This window comes from Lissotriton helveticus, chromosome 1_1 (genome assembly GCF_964261635.1).
Source record: "Lissotriton helveticus chromosome 1_1, aLisHel1.1, whole genome shotgun sequence".
NCBI lineage: Eukaryota > Metazoa > Chordata > Amphibia > Caudata > Salamandridae > Lissotriton > Lissotriton helveticus.
The window spans coordinates 610,127,458-610,152,153 of NC_136057.1; the positions used below are offsets into that span (position 1 = coordinate 610,127,458).

The window sequence follows — 24,696 nt, forward strand, 5'->3', positions numbered from 1 at the left end:
GAATCAACCTGAAACTTTCCAGGAAGGAACTGAGGTGGATGATTTTTGTTATTTATTTAAATATTCTTCCTATGGAAACTCTGACCTAACTACAACTACACTATTCATATAAATATCCTTTGTAGATTAACCCGCACGTTTTGTCGATGTTCCTATGTGTACCTCTTTAATATTCACTTCTAGGAAGTATACTTGTTTTTAATGTGGACACACTGCAAAAATATCCCAACTTTACAAAGTTTTTAACACTGTGTAGACATAGAAATGTTGTGTGTTTTTTCTATCATAGTTTTTTTTTAATGTTTAATGTAGCAGCACTTGGTTATTTCCTTAAAAGGACCATTCGGTGAATGTCCGCACACGTCTAAAAAACCCCGTAGATGACTTCACACACTGCCAGTTCTAAAATAGCTATTGGTGATATTTAGCGATGCGTGACACGATAAAAAGGACAGTTATTTTTCTATACACTGGATGGCCCCACTTAGGCCATATATGACCCTGTGTGACAACTTCCTATTGCTTCTGCCTTCAGCTTCAGTAGCATAGAAAGGAGCACATGAGCCTAATGGTAGCAAGTTAAACTGTCCCCATGCCCCCTTATTGGTAGTAATGGTTGGCTGTAATTGTAGTGCAGAGGACCCCTCACGTCACTGGGCTCCGATGCCACTGCTGCACCATTGATACCTTCCCCCTTCTTGCCTTCTGTGTTTTTTAAAGAGTCAGTAACACCGGTTAATGCCTTTAAGTGGTACTTCAAAATGCATACTTAATTAACGTACACAAGTTTATAAGGCCTGAAATCCCAGCACACCGGCTGCCGTACAAACTGAATAGTTTCTTCTGTATTCTGAAACAAACGTTTAGCTCCCACTGTGATTCATACACTAGTTTCATGTTTAAAAGATTGGCGCTTGAACCATCCTTAGTAGCTAGGTGACAGAAGAGTGGATCTCTGAAAGAGTGCCCATACACAGAAGAATGATAGGCAGGCGACATCAGCACAAGATATTTTCACTTTTCAGCCCAAAGTTTGCACGCCTAAAAACACAATGAACGATGCGCTTGGGTTACAATGAACACTGAGGAAGACCACAAGTGAGGAGAACAGTAGTCTCAAAGCAGGGCATCTGGTTTTCTTGATAATATTAAACTGTTAGTGAATGACACTCTATTTAATACACTATTTCTTCCTTTCAGGGGACATATTGTTCTAGGCGATGATGTATCACTTCACGGGGGTTCCCAGTCATCTGAAGGTAAATAATTTTTAATTGGTTATTTTGATGTCTGCCATACACTTGGCTTTAATTGTTTTGAAGCCTCATTGAATTATAAGTAATCCATGTATTCGAAAATAATTACAACAACCGGAGGCACTTTCTGTTTGCCTCCTTCAGATCATTGGTCTGTTGAGGTGTCATTGTGATTTTGTATTAGCCTATAGGTCAGCATGCATGGAGTGGGCATTATTAGGTCAGACAACTTTATCTATTGACTTTGTTCCCAAAGTCATACGGTGGTCAGATGTCCTGGATTTGCGCGGACAGTCCAGGTTTTTCACGGATTCACACGGCGTCTTGACACTTTTTCCTGCGACAAAGACATGTCCTGGTTTTGGAGAGAGAGTCGGATGAGCTTGCACATTTCTCACAGTCTGGTGCAGTCTCACCTTTCCTCAGACCCTCTTCACACCAGGGTCAGCGGTTGAGCTGTTTAAAGAGCTGCCTTCTGTGCTGCCTCGCCTCACTCATGCAGCACAGCAGGATATTATGAGGCGTGAACAGCGTCCTGTCACTCAAGACCGGGATGACTAGCATCCTAGCCTGCCCCTGGGTCACATCACACATTTTGAATGCAGCCAGATCATGGACACAGAAGGTCAACACTAAAATACTTTAAAATAGCCTAACTAGAACGTTCCTGTAACCTGTGGTTTTTTCCAGTGAAAATATATATGTGGTAGGCATTGTGAATGCTTGTATCCTGGTGACTAACCGGTAGAAGAGTCTGCAGGCAGTTGCTGAACTGAAGCTGAAAGGAGACTGCTGCAAGTGGAAGGGGGAGTTTTCTTGTGAGTGCGAGCTTAAACACTTGACCTTTGTTAGCTGGGTGTTGTTTAAAATAGAGATCAGGGTGTGTGCAAGCCACAGCTCCCAGTGCAGCCCATTCTCTTAAACTAGGCAAGGTCTGAGCAGCAGGAGCACAGGGAAATGTAAGCTTTTGGGCACACAGCAGAGTCGCTTTAATAGCCACTTTCTTTGCCACAGAGCTGCCAACCTTCGAGCATTTTCCACAGTGTGATCCTCCCGCTGATTCACCAGAGTGGGCCTAGCAGCACGTGCGGCTACGTTGTGAGAGTTAAAACACAAAACATGACCTGCTTATTCTGAGAATTACCAGGCAGTTTATTAATTGCTGCTTTACATCGTAACATTATTGTAAACATTTAAGAACTTTATATACATTATTAGCTTTGCAGTGTTTCTTTTGCTAGCCAATACTGGTGGTCGTCGGGTTTCAGGCTGGGCAGTGGCTGCAGCTGATTACTCTTTCTTCTGAGACAGCGGTTTATGTAAAACATGCTGCATAAGGGCACACCTACCTTCTTCTAAGAAAGTCCACCCTGCCTCCTATGGGAAAATGCCCATATTCTGATCCTGTTTAAAGACTGGCCCCATTATCCCTTGGTAATAAGAAACAGACATAACTGGGGTGAATTAAGCCTCTCACACCCTCGGGTCCTGGTGCCACTGCATCTGCTGCACTATTGATAGTGACGCTCCAGTACTGATCTGAGGGAATTACCTTTCCAAATGTGTTCCTGATGTTGGCACAAAATGCACAAAGCTGTTACAAATATTTAGGGCCAGATGTACATAGTTTTTTTTGGTCGCAAACTGCCTGATTCACGGATACGGGATGTACGTTGTTACAACGCAGGTTGTAACAACGCATACCTTTACCACGCGGCCGCTACAACGCAAGTCGTTACCACGACTTGCGTTGGAGGGCGCGGATTTAGGATTTTTATAATTTTATATTCCAACACCAGTCCCCGTGGATACTAGGGAAGGTGTTGGAATATAAATTTATAAAATTCCTTATCCCACAGCGCCCTCCAGCGCAAGTCGTGGTAACGACTTGCGTTGTAACGGCCGCGTGGTAAAGGTACCGCGTAGTAAACAATTCGCGGTAAACGTTGTTTACCACAGATACGGGCTGTCTACGACGCAAACAAGTCTTTTTGAGTGTACAAAACTCTATTTTAGGATTCGGTAACCAATTACCGACTCACAAAATGGGTTAGTGATTCAGTATTAGGAAGGGACGTGGTAATGGCGTCTCTTCCTCATAGCGACTCGCAGCGCCTTGGGATCCTCGCGGGTATGTAGTGCGCTTTACAAATGATTGATTGAGTGGTATGTGTGAATGTTTTGTGAACGAAAAGCGGTCGCAAACCTTTCGTATTTTACCGAAAATCGGGCTGCATTTGAAAAAAAAGTGTGCTTTGTTTAAAAGCAATCACAGACTTGGTGGTCTGTTTGCCCCAGCAGGCCACCATTCCTGTGATTTTGCGATTCCTAATAGGTCGCAATTTGCGAGCAACCTCATGAATATTAATGGGGTACGTCTAAATGCGACCATCTGGGAATCTCAAACACTGTAAAACACAGTTTAGTACATCGCTGTTTGCAATTACCTAATAGCAAATTGCAAAAAATTGTTATTAGGTCATTGCAAGCACAAAGGTATGTACATCTGGCCCCTGGTCTGTTCTCCTCCTTTTCAGCAGCTGTCAAACAAGGGCCTCTAACTTTTAGACCCCATATGTTTATTCTGTGATCGTAGGCAAATGTTTTATTTAATCGGGCCCGCCGTCATTTTCCGAAATTGGAAGCCCCTATATAACGACTACATATATTAACTGCTTAAAAACAATTATAGAATTGCCTTCACAGGGCACAGTGGGTTTAAACTTAAGATATGCATGTTATCGCTGCAAATGAGATGTACATTTTGGATATTTGTCCGCCTGGTGTTTTGTTTTAGTTCGATGGTATGACACGTTCTTCCTCGATAAAAACTGAAATGACCCTCTGTAGTCTCTATGATGGTTATGGGAGGGGGGAGGTGGGATGGGGCTGACTATCCTGTAGCAGATGTTAACAGATGTTGTTTGCATTATCAGCTCTCCTAGAGATCATCTTTTGTTCTAGTGCCATGACTCTTTTCCAAAGGCATTCTTGGCACTGTAACAAGCTTATAAACACAATCGATGTGGGAAATATAAAGTTTTGTGAACAAAAAGAAGGATTGAAATTAAGGTGCATGTACAAGGAAGGGTGGGAGTTATCGGTAAGAACGCATTGAGTATGAAGAGAGCAGTAGAGGTAAGAAAAAAGGATTGAAGGAACAACACAGTGGCATGGAGCGAAACCAGGGCACTTAGAAGAGGCTGAGTACAGAGGAATGAGCCTGGGAGCACAGAGGAAACAGGAGTATAGGAAACACAGCAGAGATTGGGAACTCAGATGAAAGCATGAGATAACGAAATGAGCATAGGGCCGTAGAAATGTGTGTAGACTGAAGCCACAGAAGCGAGGTTGTGAATAGGGGTGGGCGGAATTTGTGTAGTCGCGCTACGCAAAGCTCCGCTAAACGGTAAAAAATCTCTGCGAGCACGCAAAAATTTCGCAAACACTCAGAATTGCTTGTTCCGCTCGTTTGCGATGCTTTTTTCCTGTTCGCGAACGCTGTTTGCGTGCTCCGGGAGAAATATTTTGCGAACAAGCAAAAAAATTAAGCGAAGCCGCGGATCACGAAATTTGTTGCCTTTACGCGTTCTCCGCGGGATGCAAAATTACCCAAATTCTGCGAGCGGAACGGAATTTACTGCCCAGGCCTAGTTGTGAACCGAGACAAATCATGGTAACTTCTATACTCCAATGCAGGTTTGCTTATTTATAAACTAGACCAAACCATTATATTTGACGTTGCAGTAGTATCATACTTAATTGCTTCTGAAATCATTACATACTATGTCCGTGTCTTATCTGATGCCTGCAGTGCTGCGCCAGTGCACGACACGCTGCTTTCTTCTTCTGTCAAAAGTCTCTGACTAGTGGCGTGCATGCGGAACGACTTGCTGAATCTATTGGTCCGATGGGTAACACGTGACGATTCGCCGCAGACTGGGGTGGTGGGGGGAGTTATAATCTATTTCCAAGCACTTACACTGTCATTGGCAGCGCTATTTGATTGATGGACCTTACGCTAAAGCAGGACCTGGTTAGTTTCTGGCGCATGGTGCCTTATTATAAGGTGGGCGACAGGCGCAGAATGAGAAGTTTTTTGTTACGCACTGAACCAAAATAATTATGCAGCCCAGTGACTGGCCGCCAGTGGTGGTTTTTCCTCTTACAAATGTGAAAAATGTTGTCCATTTGTGTGGGAAAATGTCCAGTCTGGCTACAATAAACCCAGGCATGGCTTTTCTGTGTGATATCCGCTCTTCACCAGGAGACTGTGTGAAGTGAGCCGATATTGTGTGAGACGAGGTGCCACCGTGTGAGTTGGCAGGTATGCTCCAGTTTCATCAAGCCTTGCGCATACCGCTGTCTGCCTGACCATGACCAGCAACACTGGAGATGCAAGCCAGTCTGGCACCCGACTTCATTTTCTTGATGCTTGGTGGCCTTCTGCTTTTAGTTTCAGGCCTGGTGTACCTTGAAATGGAACTCTCAGGACCTTATAAGGCCTCCTTCTAAGCCCATGATGTTAAATGTATCATTAACAAATATTGAGTGTGCTTCGTAGGTCTGACATGGACCTAAAAGAATGCCTTTGCAGTCTTCCTCCTACGTCCTTGTTATCACATATTTTGCATTTATAATATATCGAATGCATGTCAAGGTGGCAGGATTGACATTGGAGGACCACAAATCTGTGCGCTAATACAAAACATTGCAGACTAATAGTTGTCCTTTAAGTGTGGTTGTCCTAAAAAACACAATGTTTAGCACCAAAGAGGGACTATATTGAATGAAGGATGTAAAGCTAACCTTCAAGCTGGCCTTCTAGTGTGTCTACTTTTAAACCATTTTTTAGTCTCCTAGTTTATTGCACAACCTATCGACTTACAATCAAACAACACTTATAATCATAAAGAAGCTCTTAGGAGTGTTTGCAGAGAACTTCCGCCTGCCTTAAAATCGTCCCTTAATCGCTGTGTGCTCTGAATTGTAATTATTTGCTTGCACTCAGGAAACAAATGGACTACCGCTATGGAAGTATTCATTGTGTGAAATGTGTCTGCCGCTCACTTGGCTGAGCTGAAAGAGCAGTGATCTGCCATGAAACACCGCTCTAATGCTGCCCTCTTGTGACAAGTGGGGAGAATGCATTTGTGGGAAGCAACTTGCTAACAACTGAAGAGAAAATCAAACTCGATCGGTATAGCACACCACTGAAGAAAAATTCTGTACGCTGGAAAATCTGCATTTCTACGTGATACTTGGCGAATCCACCAGCCCTGGACCACAATAAGAAATACTGGAGGGTCACCCAGTGCACACCTTTTGGGCCTTTGAGGCTTCTTCGTCTTCTGTTTCATTTAAAACAAATCGGTAGCCAGCACTGTAAAAAAAGTCGCCTTTTTATTATAAACTCCTTATAATTAAACACAAGGGCTCTACCTTATTTTAACCACGTGATCTTGTGCAGGTGTTTATAAGCTGGCTCAGTGCATTTCAGGACGAAATGTTCCTTCTTCCGGGGCCTAATGCTACACATATAATGAAAATCCACATCTTCCAATTTCTGAGTTAATTGCAGTTTGCCTCCTCTATACTGTTTATTTTTTTGCGTTTCAGATTTTTGTACATTTTCGTGAGCGCGCTGTTTTTCATCTAGAATTTGTAGATATGGATTTTATTCTATGATTAACGTTAGGCCGCTGAAGAAGGGACGATCCGTCCTGAAATGCACCACCTTGCCAGCTTATAATCACCTGCAAATACGTATGTGGGAAATTAAGGAAGAATCATTGTTTTAATGAGCATTATATTGAATATATAATAGAAAGGAAACGTTTTGGACAGTGATGGCAAAACATTTGTGTTTACCCGACATAAATGGAATCCGCTGTAAAGGTACGGAAGCTGTGCAGGGAGGGGGGCGGGGGGTGGAAGGGATCACTCTAGCACACCTATATAGTACTTACGACCGTGCATTATAGGGATATTGCAAATCATCGAGGAGTTCAATGCCCATATAGAGGAATATGAGGCCGAGGCCCGAGTTTCTTTATAAGGTCATGAAACTTCGAGTTTTTATTTCGTAGTATTTTTTCAAAAACATATCCCAATATATTTTATTGTAAGTAAGATTTTTTACAAATGCTTTGGTTAAGAAAGTGTATAAATGTGCTTGAATTCTATCTTTCCTGTAATTGCCTATTCGATGGAAAAAATTAACCTGTTGCCATACATATCCTTTTTGTGCTGAAAAAAACATATCAGAAGGACAGGCTAGTTTTTCTTGTTTAAACTTTAGCTGTGCTTATGCCTGTGACCTGGCTTTTACCTTGGCTGCTGAGTCTGGCAGCAGGCCTTATGACAGCATAACTCAACGGCAATAACTTATTATCAGTGCATCTGTATTTGGTAAAGTAGCACACTACAGTCCATTGCTGTCATTCCAGATGGTGGTGTAAATCCGGACCCGGGGCCCTGAATCCAGAGCACAACATGTGCAGTCATTTCACATCCCGGGGTTATTCCCGCTACAGAAAATGTGCACAGATAAAACACGTCGGAAAGGGTGGCAAAAGTTTAGAATTCGAGTTCGAAAACACAGATTATGCGCCATGCTTGTCGCTCTCCCCTTAAAACAATGAGGCCTTGTTGCTCTCTAAGACCTGTGCTCTTCCAAAAGTAGAACTAGGTTTGAGGGCTCTTTCGTGGCCCTCAAGAGGGTTCATAGCTGGGCTTTGTGAAGAGCTGCGGACACCGGGCGATCTCGAGGCACAGAGTTGCCCAGCGGTTACGCATCACGTTATGCTGCAAGTGACAATGGTGGCTGTTTTGTACATTCAGTCGGATATTGGGTGTTTGAGAATCAGGGGGGCTGGCCGACCAGAGACCCCGAGTCAGCTCGTGTGACTTGATGACGAGGGTGTGCGGCCCTGTTAACAAGGATGTGGCACCTCTGCATCCACGTGTGTGCGGGGCCGGCAGACGCTATGCCGAGCTCTGCACAGTGTCTGCCACAAATAGAAGTGGATGGATCTCACTGAGGGCAGCTGTGTTTATGAATGTCAACAAAGATATTAGCATTACAGTTGAGACTCTGCTCGATTACAAGGAGAATCTAGAGTAACCTGGGTCTTAGTAGCATAAATCATGAAAGCAAGTAAACATTAACTTAATGAAAAAAGGGCTGTTCCATGGAGACCCTACAAGATAGTATATCTTGGGCGTTTGTTTTTGCAGTTTTTAACCATTGTAATTATTGGCCGTACTGCAATCTACAAAATGCGTAGGGGCATATTTAAAAGCCCCTTGCGCCGCCGGTGCGTCACTTTTTTTGACGCACCGGCTGCGCAGTGTGGTGCTCCTTATTTACAAGGCCATGTAAAGCCACCCTGCGTGGTTTCTCGTGGCCTTGTAAATTAAGCCCGTTTTACGCAGCACTATGCGTGAAAGGGGTGTTCCTTAGGTGTTGCAGTGGGTGTTCCCACGCACCACCTGTGAATTCTGCCGTATTCCCAGATTTACAACATTTCATAAATGTGGGAATGCGTCAGAATCCTACGCCTCCCAGGGAAGGAGTAAGAAGGCGCAACAAGGAGAAATACTTTTATTTCTCCTCGTTTTTTCCTCTTTCTCTGCGTGCGCATTCTGCAGCATGCATAGAAAGAGAAAAACACCTCTCGGGATTGTTTTTGTGCAAGAAGGGACAACTTCCGGCACAAAAACAATCCTCCCTGCAATGCAGGCACCCTTGCACTATGGTGCAAGGGTGGCTGCGTTGCCGCATGGCAGCCAAATGTGCGCCAGCGCAGGGGAGAGCTCAGGGATACTTCATATTGTTGTAAATATGACACATCAATTTGTTTTTAAAGTAACGCAGTGCGGTGCAGCCAAATGGCTTGAGGCATCGCGCTGCATTTCCCTCTGGGGTCTACGGGTCTTGCTTGTACATGCAGAGCTGGTGTTCCATACCCTGGACCCTCAGGTATTGGAGCATTAAACACTGAGGCTGGGTGACATGCAGAGCTCAAGCCTTCCTATCCTAACCTTGGAACGGATGGCTAGCATGTTTGATTGTTACTCGAATGAAAGGGTCACTGGGTGAAACCAAGATTGTAGGGTGGGTGCGAAGCCACACCGTAGTGCCACACAATCATCTCGTATTGCCCACCACAAAGCTGCATAACTTAATATTTACTTGCCTTTGTTTCAGGTACCTCCAAACAATCCTTTCTTAATATCCCAGGAATGTTGAGCGGAACAATACTCGGTGCTGGAAGTATAGGAACCGACATCGCAAATGCAATCCTAGACTTAGAAAGGTAATTTCACTCCAAATGTTGAAATACTTGATGCTGGTCTTCCTTTATTTGTTTTAATGTATATTTACTTTCTGTAGTTAGATCCATTACGTTTTTTTTCAACACAAATAATTTTCTTTGTTGCCATCATGCATTATTCTAATTCTCTTTTCATGTCATCACGTGTCCTTCCCCTGCAATTTGATTTGCCATTCCTATAGAGATGGTCTTGAGCGTGCTCATCGTGGCCCAGAGTTCTCCTAAATAGGAAGCAGCCCCCCACCCTCCATCACCTGGGAAGAAGGAGATCTGTTCACAGCATCACAGCATGGCGTCACGATGGGCTCGTCCCCCTTGAATCGCGTCAGTTTCATGGTGGTGGGTGGGGAAGAGCAGGATCCTCTTAGGAGCTCACACCGTGGACCTGGTTGATTATTAAACCTCTAGTTTCCATGTAGCAGATTTTTGTTAGCAACATTTGAGAGGCCGCACTCATGTGTGCATGTACCTTTAGCCCACACTGTACAAACGCCGTTGGGTGCTAGGGAAGTGGCGCCTTTAGATCTGGTCCCTGTGCATGGAGTATCGAAATAAAGTTCAAGGGCGGAAGGCATGAGTGCAGTGGACACATTTTCTTGAAGCGGGGTGCCCATTTCCAGTCAGCACAGAGTATGCCAGGGCATGCTAGTAATGTGTGAGAAGCATATACCACAAATATTTATCAGAAGGTTAAGGTGGCAGGTGTAGATCAGTCAAATTTAAAGCGCAGGTTGAGTTACTGATGTAGTTTTAATTCTCTTTGGATTTTGTTTTAGAACACAACTTTGAAAGTGTCTTTGACGCATTGTAAATTTCTCCAGTAACATTTGAATACTGAGACTTATCTGTCAAATATTTTGGGATGGCTGCTGCTCTCCTTCAAAACCAGCATTGTTCAAGTTACGTTTCCTAGCTTTATTTATAAAATTATTTGATTTGGGAGAGAGGGGCCCAAAAGATGCTGTAATCCCTTCCATTGGGAGAAATAATCACATGGCATTTAACAACAAATAATCCACATGACAAGCACTTTTATAAATTAGCTCTGTCTAGATATCATTTAAACCTCAAATCTACGCTGAAGCACTTTATCACTAACCAAATTAAAAAGGCAGGCAAATTACCTAAAGTGCTTTTTAAAATCATTCGTGATTTTACCAGCATGGCGTGTACTCAGTTCTATTTAGTGCAAAAAGAACAATTGATGGACAGAATGCAGAACAATGTCATACATTCACCCCAGTACAGAAATCTGGGCCTAAATCCATCGTTTTTTTGCTCACCATGCCATTCTAGTTTGGACCCAGCCATATGCAAATCAGTCTTGACCCTGCACCCAATGGGAACAGTCCAGCCCCAACTGCCAGGCCAGGTCCTCCCTGGACTGGAAACAAGCATGCTAGGACCGGTTTCGGGATTTCAGCCCTCATCAGCCAGGATAGCTTGACTCCACTGCCATGGAGAGCACGGGGTCCACCACGTCTGGGCATTTTTAGTGTCACAGGAACTGTGTGACTCTCTCGCCATTTTTTTTTTCAGGAGAAAATCTCCTGTTCTGCTTAAACTTCAACACTCCAACCATTACAGACACTTTTCACATCAGCAGTGCTGCTGATATGGGAGTAGAAGGGACACCTACACAGAACTTGTTCAAAGCCTTCTCCCTGGAGGAGGTCCAAAGATCTCTGGACTTGACAAAATCATGCACCACGTAGATATTTGTCCTCCCAGAGTCATGCCTTCACTCTCTAGACATCTTGCTCCGGGCTATTCAATTATGTTTCATCGAACTGTGGAAAGGGGTACTATTCCCTCTGAATGGAAAGCCCTGCAAGTCCTACCTATCCTAAAAAGAGGTAATTTGGACCCGACCACCATATCTAGTTACCACCCCATATTCTTGTTTCCCCTTTGGGAGAATTGTTACAAGCTTTAATCAACAAACACTTGACACCTCTTGAAAAGAATCAAATTCTGGATCCTTCGCAGTCCATATTTAGACCTGACGATAGCACGGAAAATGCCCTTTTGGCGATAACCGACTCTTTGAGACTCTCACTGGATGCAGGAACTCCTTCTATGCTTGTGATGTTGGATCTTTCCGCAGCCTTTGATATGGTCTCTCAATCCAGGCTGTTGAAGAGGCTGTGCGAGATTGGCATTCAGGGGACAGCTCTCAAATGGTTTCATCATTTTTAGAAGACTAATTCCAAATGATCACTCTCGGCCCCCTATACTTCTCGCAAGATGCGGTTGGACAAGGGTGTTCCACAGGGTTCATGTTTGAGCCTTACCCGTTTCAACATTTATATGGCACACCTTGCTAAGATTATTGAGCCTTTTGGCTTTGGAGTAACATCTTACGCTGATGATACTCAGCTGACCTTTACTTTTGATAATGATCTGGCCATAACCAAAGATTGCTTTGCTAAGGGAATGTTAGCTTTCTTAAGTTGGATGACTGAATACTATCTACAACTAAACGTAGACAAGACCGAGATTATGATTTTCAGCAAAGCCACTACTTTTTGGTTAGATGAGTGGCGGCCCCTTCAATTAGGCTGAGACCCATCTTCCAGACAGTCCGTGAAAAACCTTGGCATAAAAATTGACCAAGCCCTCTACATGAAATATCATATTTTGGTTTCCACTGGATTGTTGTATCATCATAATATGTGTCTACTACGCCGAATATTTCCCTACCTTCTGATTTCCTCCAGAAGGACGTTAGTTCAAGCCCTGGTAGTGAGCCAACTAGACTATGGGGACCGCTCCACTGGCTGCAGTAAATGGGAAGCTTATGGCCAAACTACAAGTTGTTCAAAACACCACAGCCAGTCTTGTTCTTAGTCTTCTGCCTGGTCCCCCGTTGGCCCCTTCGTTGAAAGCTCTGCATTGGCTGCCAGTAAGGAAGAGGAACAATTTTAAGATCTGCAGTCTCACCTATATTGCCTTAAGGGGCAAAGGCTCCCAGCTATCTCCAACAGAAAATCAAACAGTATGTACCCACCAGAAGTCTAAGATCCAAGGAAAAATCCCTGCGGAGTGTACCCCACATCCGCTTGGCTAGATGTGGTGGGGAGCCTTTTCCTATCTGGCTCCTTTTTATTGCAACAGACTCCTTGTGCATATTCATATCTGCACAAACTACTGCCAATTTAGGAAACTGCTGAAAGCGTCCACATTTCAAAGCAATCTCTTTTCTTGTGGATGCTTGCTTGCTATTGTAGGCAGCGCCGAGATGCCCTAGGGTGATTTGCATTTGCATGCTATAATAAATATGATTAATATATCATAACAACAAAACAAAATGACAGCAACCCCGCAACAGAGACGTTGCTGCCCAAGGCTTTCCCCAAAGCGGAGAAGCCTGGTAAACCCAGATTCTTGCGTCAGGTTAGAACTTTTGGGATGCGTGCGGTGGGCCTATGAAATGGAGAAGGGAGCCCTCTACAGCGGGTAAAACGGAACCTGCGGCGACGATGTGAGGAGAGTGGTCGGGCAGACCGGGAGGGAGGTACCTGCTCTCCAAGTCCAAGTTGCTAAGCACATACCCCTTATTAGTCTTGCAGAGACCAGAGTGTTTTTCCAAAGGGGTGCTTGAACTCTAATTAAGGTGGAAGCTTTGGATGTTGTTTGTTTACATTCACCAATATATGTTTAAGTATGGAGCATTTGGTATCCACATTGGGTCATGCCTGCACTGTGTCGGGTTCACTCTCGAACAAACAGCGAAACATAGTTTCTTTCACTTTCCTTGCTCAGGCACGTCATCTGCTGTACTTAGGCTTACATATTTACAGTTTTTTCAATCTATACCCAGTGAGTTGCCTTCCCCTCACTTATTATATATATATATAATCAGATGTTTTAATGTGAGATGCCATTAATTTTCTGGCAATTAAGAGAACGACCCAGGTGTCATTATATCCTGTTGTAAATAATAAAGGCATAGAAGGTCCTATTACTTTCCAATTCCTTGCTTCTGTGCAAATTCTACGTCAGAGAAAATCCTTGCAAATAAACTGTGATATATATTTGTTGAACTGTATGCTTTTTCAAAAATTGTTTGTTGCAAATTAAACAGGATTTCATAACCTAAATCAACAAACTTTAGTCTAATTATATTGTAGAGTCCAGTACTAACACAATGTTTATTCACACATATATTACCCCACAAATTAGTTGGATTAATTGGTCAAATCAAGGGTGTGGTTACCACGATACACAATGGATTTTACAGTTTTAAACCAGAAGGTGGACAATAAAATATCAATGAATGTTGAGGGGGCCGAGGAATCAAGGGTTGCAGGTTACATGCTGTAATTCCACAAGCACCAAGATCTCTTTCAGATGGTTCAATGTGTAATTTGGCGCAGGCAACTTCAAAGATTGCTTTTGAGTCCATGCGAGACACAGCAGGCACACTGGGCCCCATTCACTCACATCCCGGCTGTATGTAGAGCAGTTTGGGGAGGAGCACCACACTGCTTCTCACCGAAGGCTTCACCCGATCCAGCGCTTAACAACGTAGAGCTGCGAGGGCACCCAACTGATAACCTCACTGGATCCAAAACACGACGACGCTGAGACCCTGGGAGTGACATCACACTGTGCTCGAATCAAAGTCAGAAGTTAAAACATCCAGTGGGAGGAACCTGGACCTGTGTCTGACCGATACTCCGTCATGGTCTCCCTGAATTTGTGAATTTGTGACGTTCTGGTGGGCTTGACTAGTTACCCACAGTTAGCATTATCTTTAAACTTTAAATGGAAAAAATATTAACTCTAGTTCTACTGACTGGAATTTTGGCATTTTGATGTCATTTAAAAAAAAATGTACTCTATTTTTCTAAATGGTTTTGGGATTTTTCTTGTGTTGTATTTTCACTATATCACTGTCTGAGTGCTGTGTAAATACTTCACACAAGTCTCCAAGTTAAGCTTGACTACTTTTGTGCCAAGCTACATGAGGGTTATGAATTGTGTTGGAATTTCAGAGCATTAGACAGTAGTAGGTAAAAGCTGTGATTTTTAGACAGTCAAACAATGAGTGTAAAAGTTCAAAGAGCATTGGTTATCAAAGTGTGGTATGGTTGGCTCTTGGAATGGAGAAAATAGAGTCTTCCCCAGGCAATACAAAATATATTATACCTTGAAAAGGATTTACTAGTGATTGGGACAGTGGGCTTGTTTAGGCACTGACATTACTACAATCTATTTTACTCCAGTAGTAATTGTTCCAAGTATTAGAACGATGATTCGTTAAAAAATATTTATTTCTGACATCAAATAAACAAAAGGTGGCAATAGTATGTAATCGTTGGAAATAAAGCCTCTTAAAAAATACAGGAATTCAGTTCCAGTTCTACAGATAAAGAACACCTATACCAATTCACTTGTACTATTTTCTATGTTAGTTGTTATAATGTCCCTACTTTTAATAAATAAACATAACATTTATCCAGTCTGTAATTGGAAACTATATTACCTGCTATTGTCAAGGTAATGTCACGTTCAAAAGAGAACTCAAAATCTTTTTTGAGAGACACTTAACCTGACTTTTCTGCTACTAAATGTTTATCCCTGCTCTTGGTTACTTTCTGCTGAATTACAATGATGGCTAGTTAGCTACTTCTTATCCTGTAATATCCCTGGCAGTATTAACTGTTTGGGCATAGTTTCTGGTGTTAATAGGTTGTTTTATGATGTTTGTTAACCAGAACCTACTTCCTGCTCTTTTGTAACGCACTCTAATGCCTTTGGGCTGAGTCCGCAATATATAAAAATCGCAAAACTAACATAAATAAAATAATAATGGCAGTTGTGCCTGCACATATTCTGAGCAGCTCACAATGACCTTTTTTGTTCTTTTTCAGGTTACAGTCTCCAAGCAAGAGTGAGTTAAATCCGAGTGATTTGCTGATGAACGCCCCCACAATTGTAAGTGCAAAACAATGTGATGTGCATTTCACTCAAGTCTTTCACAATCATTTGTTGTTCAATGTCTCCCGATTATGTCTTAAGCGGTAAAGTGTGTAAATATAAGCACAATTCTTAAGATCCAACTTAGATGCCCTGGGTTCCCTAGTGTTACCACTGAAAATATATTTATAATTATAATACTTTCAGGCATAAAAAAACTGTCGAGTAGGAAGACAAGGCATCTTAAGAGGTGTGTTCACCTGCTCTGCAGCGTAGCAAAAGAAGAATAAAATAAAACTATGACGTGGCCGCCCATGTCATTTTGGAACCGTGCACATCATGCATACAAAAATTGTGCAGAAGCATTATTTTTTTATGAAAGTTGGTGGGAGGATCCAAAATGTGGGGGGTGAAAGCAACAGAGTGCTGGTAGTGGGAAGCAGTTTTCATAGGCCAGGACAGGAGAAGCAACGGATGGTGTGGGTGGGGGGGGGAGGGGAGTGGAGAAATACAAGTGGGTGAGAGAGAGCAACATAGAGCGAGTTGAAGAGAAAAGCAAACAGGCAAGAGGGAGACCAACATGGAGTGGAAGGGCAGAGAGAGGCACAGGAAGGAGACATCTGGAAAGCGCATGCACTCTTGTGGAGTGTTTAAGACAAAAGAAAAAACTTAGTTCGCTAAAATTGAGCATTGGAAGGACCCATGTAAATTGGCAATGCACCCGAGGAGGAGTTACAGACATAAGATGGACTAGGCAAGTCATTGAATACGTAGCAGGCAAATGAAAGTGCCAGTAAAGCCAACCAATGATCGGCAATGTGCAAGTTTTAAACCCCCTTATATTATGTATTTCGCAACCAGATAGCTGTGCAGTCTAAAGACCTAAAAACAAACCTAGTTTTACTATTTTTTATTTTTTTTATTTGCATGTTTACAACACAAATACCTTGGTTAGTATTACTGCTTTGAGTCAGGGCTCAATTTTGGAAGCAAACAGCGAATTAACAGATCAATGTAATTTTTTTTAAATTCTTTTAGGTACCAAAGAAGGAGATGATTGAATTGTATCCGTCCGAAATTGAAGAGTTTGAGTCCTCGAGCCAAGGACAGTGCTCATCTTCATTCACAAATCATCAAAACCTCCTCAGTAAGATGCCTTTAAATTGTGCATTAGTAAAGATGTTGCTTCTCATGATGTAAGCCTTATAAAACTCCTACAAAATAACTGCTACAAGAGGGGCACATAGTGCAGAATGAATGTAAACCTAATGAATGTAGGAACTTCTTTCTGCAGACGTTTTTCTTTCTTTAAAAGGAGCGTAATCCAACCGGAGTTGGGAGACAGCCTTCAATTGCATTGGCTAAGTGAAATGGTTTGCCTTTTCCCATGCACAGCAAGGTGCCAGAGTAGCAAAATCACTTTCATTTAGCCATTTTCCTTCTGTTGACTTTCCACTTACTTAAATAGAGCTCTGTCTTAGAGCCTTGATTTACTAAACGGTTGTGGAAGGGCAACCATGTGTTTCCTGATGTGGGTCACCCACGAATTCTACTACAACTCTTCTGAATGGGCCTACAAAGACACAGGCAGGCAAATGAAGTTTGTGTATTTGCACAGAAATGGGATGGGAAGGGTCAGCCTAATTGCTGCTTGTGAGAGTATTTTCTTATGACTGACATTTTACTGCATATGCAGGGAAAACTCTTTGTGAATGAAAAAACTGAGAAAGGACTACATTCATCATTCACAAAGAGTTGTGCTACAACTGTGCGCAACAACTGTGCACCGTCATATCTTGCATTTGTATACATACAAAGGGCGATGGGAGGAATGCTTGCATCAGGTCTAACCACTAGCAATCCCCCAGGGTAGCATTCCAGCCCATTGGTCTTTTGCCTACCATACCACCTCCGATTACACCGAATCATATGGAAATCAGTCTTGGTCCCACTCTAATAGGAACAGTCCAGCCCCGAAATCTAGATTTGAAAAAACCTCTGGGACTGAGAGCACCGTGTGTAGCTTCATTTATGCCCTGATAAGCATCCTCATGCAAGTACTCACACTTCTACAGTCTCAATTCTCTCTAATACATTTGAAGGTATAAATGACAAAATAAAGAGTTCATATCTAACAAATGTAATTGAATGTAATGTTAACAGTGTTTATGAATTGGCCTCAACCGCAAAAAAAGAACACGAGAAAGAGCATGCCTACTTATTTTCTTGAGGTTTTCTCATTCGAGTGATTACTTTTTAATTTTTTTTTTTTTATTGATTTTGGTATACAACATAATACATACAACTTAATGTACTCTTGAATTTAAGTGTCATCTTAAAAATGTTGAGGCAAAGAGAGGCCTCTTCTCTCCAGGAGGTTCCCTCTAGTTCGTGTTTTGCTAGCAGAGATAGACTGAGAAACTCAGTTCTTCAGATTATAGGAAAGCACTGTTTCTCCTTCCTGAAGACCTCTGCGTCTTCTTTTACTTTCCTAATTTGGGAGAAATCTAACTGGGATGCCAAATTTGTTAACATTGTGTTGCTCCACCTACACCTGGGCAATATCTCAATATTCAACTGTTGACACAAATATTTCTCCTTTCTGGCCATGACGCTTCAGAACTTCAGTGATCATGGAGATGCAGGGCATGTGTGTGCCCCTGAAAATTTCAGTTTGGCAACTGGATAAACAAAATGATCACAGCTGTGTGGAGGGCAGGCAATGTTTTTGTGGAAGCGGGCAACTTCTGCCCCATCAAAACATGTACTCCTGGCTCCAAACTTGGGCGGAGCCAAAACCCACCCTTGCGATGCTCACATAATTGTTTGGCGACAGCTGCACTTTGGAGCCCGACCATAAAAATAAAAAATAGACCTGAAGCAGTAGCAATGCCTTTTTCAATTGAGTTACCCAACAAAATTGACCAAATGCCTCTGCCAGAACTCAATACTCAATGTTCTTGTAAAACAATCCGATAAACTCTGCATTTGCTCCGGCATAACTTCATAACTTGCTTTATTGTTGTTTATTTTTTCAAATGCACATCTAGTTTATTACTCAAACTGTGTCCCTCATGTTTTGATGTAATTACTCCAAACCCAGCATTTAGTGGGTAACAAATGATTGAAATGCATTTAGTTTATTTTGTGTAATTTGGTAAAATAGCTCAACAAGGTAACCCATCTACTTCAGAGATCTGTGTGTACCCTGATGTTCAGAGGTTTAGATCCAGCTTGTGCCACTCAGCCTCTCATCCATTCCAGATTGATAAAATGATTAGTTAATAATAGCACCCTTTATGAAAATCTGGAAACCTTTATATTTGCCATGTGTACTACATAAAGTGTAGCAATTATCATTAATATCTTAATCAAAGCAAATAAGTAAACATGCAATACCAGTTTATTGTTAGAAAGAAAACCCTCTTGTAAATTATGTCCTCCTTACCAGTTCAGACCTAATAATATACCATCAATGGGGAATCTTAGCTGATTGCTGTTTTCTTCTAACGTGTTTATTCCTTTTGCAAGAACAAATCTCCACTGTACCACTGTAGACATGTCCTTGTTAAAATCATTCCATCTACAGAGACAAATGTAAGATTATCTTACATGTTTGTAAGAGTTTGATGAAAGGCTTAGCTCAAGCATCAATGTGATATTGTGAGGATTTAGACCTTTGGTAAACTTTGAGATTCTCAAGCATCTCAGTTGAGGAATTGTGTACACAGCAATAGGTTTCTACACAGGAAATTTGTTATGAATATCTTTTCGTTCTTCGTTTTTGATCTGTGAGGAAGAGAAAAAATACCTCTGGAAAATGTAAATTTACTTCTAAGGATATCTGTTGGCTCAGATTATTTCAGTGGTGTATTATTGCTCGCTTTTATGAGGAGTGTTTCAAAGTGTGTCTCTTGCTAATCCTGCGATGGTCTCACACTCAGGGAAATTTCCTGGCCAGAGATTTGACCTCTTTCAGAATTACTAATGACTCTCCGCAAGTTTCATCATTGGTTGATTCAACACAGTTTAGTTCCTTTTTACGAATAGCAATACCACTTTTAAGGGTATCATTCTCCTTTTTCGGTCTGGCGTTAGCCAAGACCTTTTGATTTTAAAACACATATATGTACAATATAGTTGTTTAAAGGGGCTTTCAGCTAGATTTCTCCATTTCACCATTTTGTGGTGTGTTAACATTTTGTTTCCACCCACTACAACATACAACAACGGACATGGTTACAGCTTCAGCCACTGGATAACTTCACTTTGAGTTGGAGCATTTTACTCTTTCGCAAGGAGCACATCCACACACCAGCTAGTTCCCCTCTGTGCAAATGTTTTAAAAAAAAAGTATAACATTGATGTTGCCTTGTTGTTTAGAGTCTCATGTGACAGTAGGACTCTATACCAGATGTGAGCACAGGCCACATCCCATGCTCTGACAGTTCCTGGCTCCTGCCAGTGATTCCTTTTGGAGTGTCCTTTATTTTACTGTTTGACTGCTGGTATTTCACAGCATCACAGATTGTCCCCATTTGAAACGAATTTGTATTATGTTATTGAAAGTTTCAATATCATACAAGCGAACAATTCTTAAGAACACGTTTATTCATTTTTTTGTATAGTGTTTTATTGAGTTTATCATAACGTGCTTTAACTGGCAACCCATTATTACAGTTGTCGTTTATTCCCGTCCCTTCCTTCCCCCGCCCTCTAGGGCCACCTCTTTCCTCAGTAATATTTCCTATGGTGGTGGTAGCTACTTCACAGGCCAAATTTCAAACGCCACTTGTCCTTATTCTCATTTTGGTTGTCTGTGTGTAGCCAGGGCCATTCCCATGCACCCTCTATGTTTCTCCTGTGATCTTCAGTCTTTAGTTGGTTTTCCCCCGCCCAACTGCTCCAAATTCTATCGACTTTTTTGAGCCAAGCTCTACGTTTGTATATCATCTTTTCTCATTCGTAGCAAATGTTAATGTCTGACGCCTTCGGTGTAATTGTGGTGTCCCATTTAAGGGCTAATTCCCGTTTAGCCAGACAAAAGCCCAAATTAATGAGGAGTTTCTAGAACACATTTATTCTTTCCTCAATTTCACCAATAGTACTTTAATGAACTTTGCCCAGGAAGAAAACCAGCCTTATTGTATTTAATTTGCAGCATTTGCAACATTTTTTTTCTTTCCCACTGTCTTTCTTTCTTTCTTCCCTTCTTTCTTTGTTTCTCTTTCCTTCTTCTTTATTGTATTCTTTCATTCCTCTTTCCTTCTCTCTCCTCTTTTCTTTTCTTCCTTTCTTTCATTGATTCCTTCTTTCTTTCTTTTTTCCTTTCATTCCTTCTTTCCTTTCATTCCTTCTCTTTTACATCCTTCTTTCCTTTCATTCCTTCTTTCCTGCTTTTCTTTTTTCTTTCATTCCTTCTTTTCTACAGGAGTGGCTTTCTAGGTCCCGTGCCTCAATATGATGTTTTATGTCTATTAGGTAAACCTATGCAGTACGCTGGCTCACAGAAAAACTGAGGATTTGAGGAAGTTCACAAAAGTAAAGTTGGGCCTAGAATAGGGGTTTGAAAGTGTTGCATTTTTATGCATTAATGCTAGTAAAGCAGAGATGCAAAACGTATTCAGCCACTTCACTGGTTTGCAAGTTTCATGAACCATTCTTTCAGGAGGCATCAAGGGGCGACTTGTGGTCTAGGTAGTTCAGCGTGACCGAGGCAAAAGATACAGGAGTGGATTCAGGAGTGTGAGGCTTTCTGTGGGCAGCATTCTCCTTCAGTAACATGTAAATTGGAATGCTGCCACCCATCCAGACTTACTAGTGTATGGAATCCAATTGAAAAGCACTCTTTCTGAGTCTGTTAGGTTGAAGGTATGCAAGTAAGCGGACATGGCCTCCAGAAAACTCGAAGGGGAAAAAGTTAAAAAAAATCTAAAAACATTGTTTTTTGTAAACCTTTGGTGAGGTACAATTTGTGACTTCAGTTTGTGTTTTTTAGGTGATACTTCGCAGCTAGACCTTGACACAATGTGTGAAAATGATGAGACTGCAATGGCTGCCATCATGAACTACTTAGAAGCCGAAGGTGGCCTAGGGGACCCGGTGGACCTCAGTGATATGCAGTGGACCTTCTAGCTCATTTTTTTTTTTTTTATTAATTTATATTCGAGATCATGATGAATGTGAAAGCCTTTAGTGCACAATATTCTCACGTACTGTATTTATTTTAAGGATTGTTTTTCATTTACAACCATGTCTACAGAATTGTATACTTCTGAAGTTTTAAAATTTGTTCACAAATGCGTCTTTTAGGACTTTATTTTGAGGAAAATATTCTGGCCGGATTGCCTAATATGCCCAGGCTATGCCAATTTGCCGCAAGGATATATATATATATATCACCTTCTTACATATTTGTACACTGTGGCCTATTTTGCTCCATTTATTGTTGTGGACGTCATTGTTGTTTTAAACATCAAAAATGAATGTGTGTATTTTTTATTGTAGAACTAGCCCCACCCAGGGAGTTTATGCAATCCAGCCAGTGATCTTGTTTGTTTATAACGAATTAGGCAATACTTAACTACTGCTCTTGGCAATACCTGAATGTTTGCAAACTACATTTCTAGGTATTATTTAGAATTATTGTCAATATTATGAGGTAGCTGACCTGCTAACCACACCTGATGATCAAGACAATCATGATTTTGCTCAATGGACCCGATTCACAAACACATTAGTGCATGTAGGTGACTTTAGGTGAAGTATGAATAAAGATTCATATTAGTGATTCACACTACATTAATTTGTACCCATAAATCAATATATTTGCCTTTCAACGCCCCCACCCCCCCATTATGAATAATATTAGTTTAGAGTATTATCTCCTCACAGATTCATTCAGAGGAGGGGACACAGCCAAAAGGTTGTAAAAGTCTACACACTTGCAAGTTTATGGGTGTGCGCGAACGTTTTGCAATTAGTTTTTCCTCCATGAAAACAGGGAGGTAACAGCATGAAAATTGTGAGGTTCGTGAGAAATGGTTTCTTCCGTGAGAAAATATTTTTTGCGCCGAGGAGAAAGAAAAAAGATCAGTGCCTGTCCACTGGTGCATTACATTGACGTATGTGGAAATGTACACTGATGAATGTTCAAATGTTTATGTATCCAGTTGCTTACGGAAAGATGCAGTAGTCACAGATTCCCAGGTGTAATAGTTTGCGAATTCCAAGTCAGAAACCTCTGTTAAACCAAAAGACGCACACTGTGCATTAGGTGTGGTACTTACCGTGTGTTGAGGTTCATTTAATGTAAGCCTATTCAGAGCTCTTTAGCGCTAATAGCACTACTGCCACTTAGAGAGAGCCTTCTCCAAAATATGATAACTAATGAAGAGATGCACCCAGGAAAAGTATGGTGTTTGGTCAAAAGCCTGGGGGAGCTTCTGTGCCTATTGTTATTCAGTGATGAAAGTTGCAATCTTTCTGCAGTATTGTTCTAATCGTGATTTGCACAAGCATTTCTCCTCTCACTATATTGTATTTGTTGTGCATTTTAATGTAATTTAACAAATAACTTGCACAGTGAAAGATAATAGAATCCAAAAAAAACATGCCCACAACTCTGATTTCAATAGCTTGTTTCTATTTACAGTTGTTCTAATACCCACACAAAATTGTGCCAATTAGTTTTAAAAACATATTTGTATATACCCAAGCTATCTTAGTGTAGCTACTCTTTCTAAATGCATTCATGCCACGTTGAATAGGGTAGACCCAGTTACATGATTGTGCCTCAGTAGAGAGTGAACTTAGCACCAGTTATTTCTATTTAAGACCAACATTTTACACCCTATTTAATGGATAATCTGGCTTACTATAGCCTATGCTCTGAACCTTTTCCTCCTATTTATGTATTGTCTTTTGTCTTTTAATCCGGGCAATACCAGAAATGTCAAAGCTAAGCAGCTCATAATTTACTAAATACCCAAAGCATGCAGTCGCTCCTCTGAACAAACCGTGAAGTCCTAGTGTTGACCATGTGCTGGAAAGGACACACAGGGGCTGATTAGGATGTCCGCCCGCCATCCTCGCGGTGCTGGGACCGGCCGCCATACGTGCGGCGGTCCCGCACCGCTAATTAGGATGCGTCCACCACCCTGGCGGTCGCGTTCCGCATATTTGACATTTGAGGCGGGTGCCACCCCCGCAATGCCAAAGTGCCTTGTTGTGCATTGCCATGCACAACGTGCCAGGCACCGTGCGGTGCCTGCCACCTTGTGCATGGCAATGTGGGGGATCCCCCATGCCTCACCCTCTAGGGGCCCGCAACGGACACCCAAAGCAATTTCCCGCCGGCCTGTGACACCCTGCATCCTAATATGCGCCACCATATTGAGGCCCAAGTCCGCCTGGCCGGCAATCGGAACAATTGCCGACCGGCGGAAAAGCGGTGCGATACACCCACACTCATAATATGGCGGGGTATATCTGGCTGGGAAGGCATTGATTTATTAACTTTTCAAGTGTAAGACCTACGTGGTACGTGTTTGAAAAGTTTCCTTTTGCTTCAAAGGGAAAGATGACCATAACGCTTACAAATATAATATCTATAAATACCAGAATGTAGTGAAAAGAGAGCCATTTGTGATCAAATGATACACAACCACATTGAAACAATTATTAAAAAAACAAATTGATCTTACCAAAACATGACCTTTCCCAGAGAAAAAACCTACAACACCAGGTTGTAATTTCCATCACTTGAGGGCATACCTATGTTTAAGCTGCATAACCCTATTTGGTTTCTATGTGAATATTGTGAAAAGGGTTTATTTCCTCTTAGGAAGTACAGTCCTACTTTGAAAGATTTTGCTGTAGATTTAACACATTATCTTCAAACGAGATGGAACTAAAGCCATTGGGGCAGTAATAGCTTGATCTAAACCTGGTACATCAAAATCAATCTACAATGTGAGATGCAGATCCTACAATTACCTACATCCATTTACCACTGCTAAAATACAATATTTTTCATTGACATGATAGTAATTTATATAAACATGAGAAGAGTTCTACTAAATGAATGGTAAAATAGTTTAATTAGATGTACTAGGTTCCATAGCCCAGATTTATTAGGAATTGCATATCGCTGCCTCCAAAACTGCAGAGCTCAA

The 24,696-nt window shown here is 41.8% G+C and overlaps 1 protein-coding gene across 1 annotated transcript in view; it reads left to right on the plus strand.

The window, feature by feature from the left end:
- The window catches only part of BMAL2 (basic helix-loop-helix ARNT like 2), a 209,236-nt gene extending 185,528 nt beyond the window's left edge, over positions 1–23,708 (plus strand). Inside the window, exons 13-17 of the mRNA XM_078654606.1 lie at positions 1,201–1,259; positions 9,469–9,577; positions 15,475–15,538; positions 16,559–16,667; positions 21,519–23,708. Coding sequence (XP_078510732.1) covers positions 1,201–1,259; positions 9,469–9,577; positions 15,475–15,538; positions 16,559–16,667; positions 21,519–21,655 — 478 coding nt within the window. The 3' untranslated portion in view covers positions 21,656–23,708. The remainder of the gene's footprint in view (positions 1–1,200; positions 1,260–9,468; positions 9,578–15,474; positions 15,539–16,558; positions 16,668–21,518) is intronic.
- The last annotated feature ends 988 nt before the right edge of the window (positions 23,709–24,696 follow it).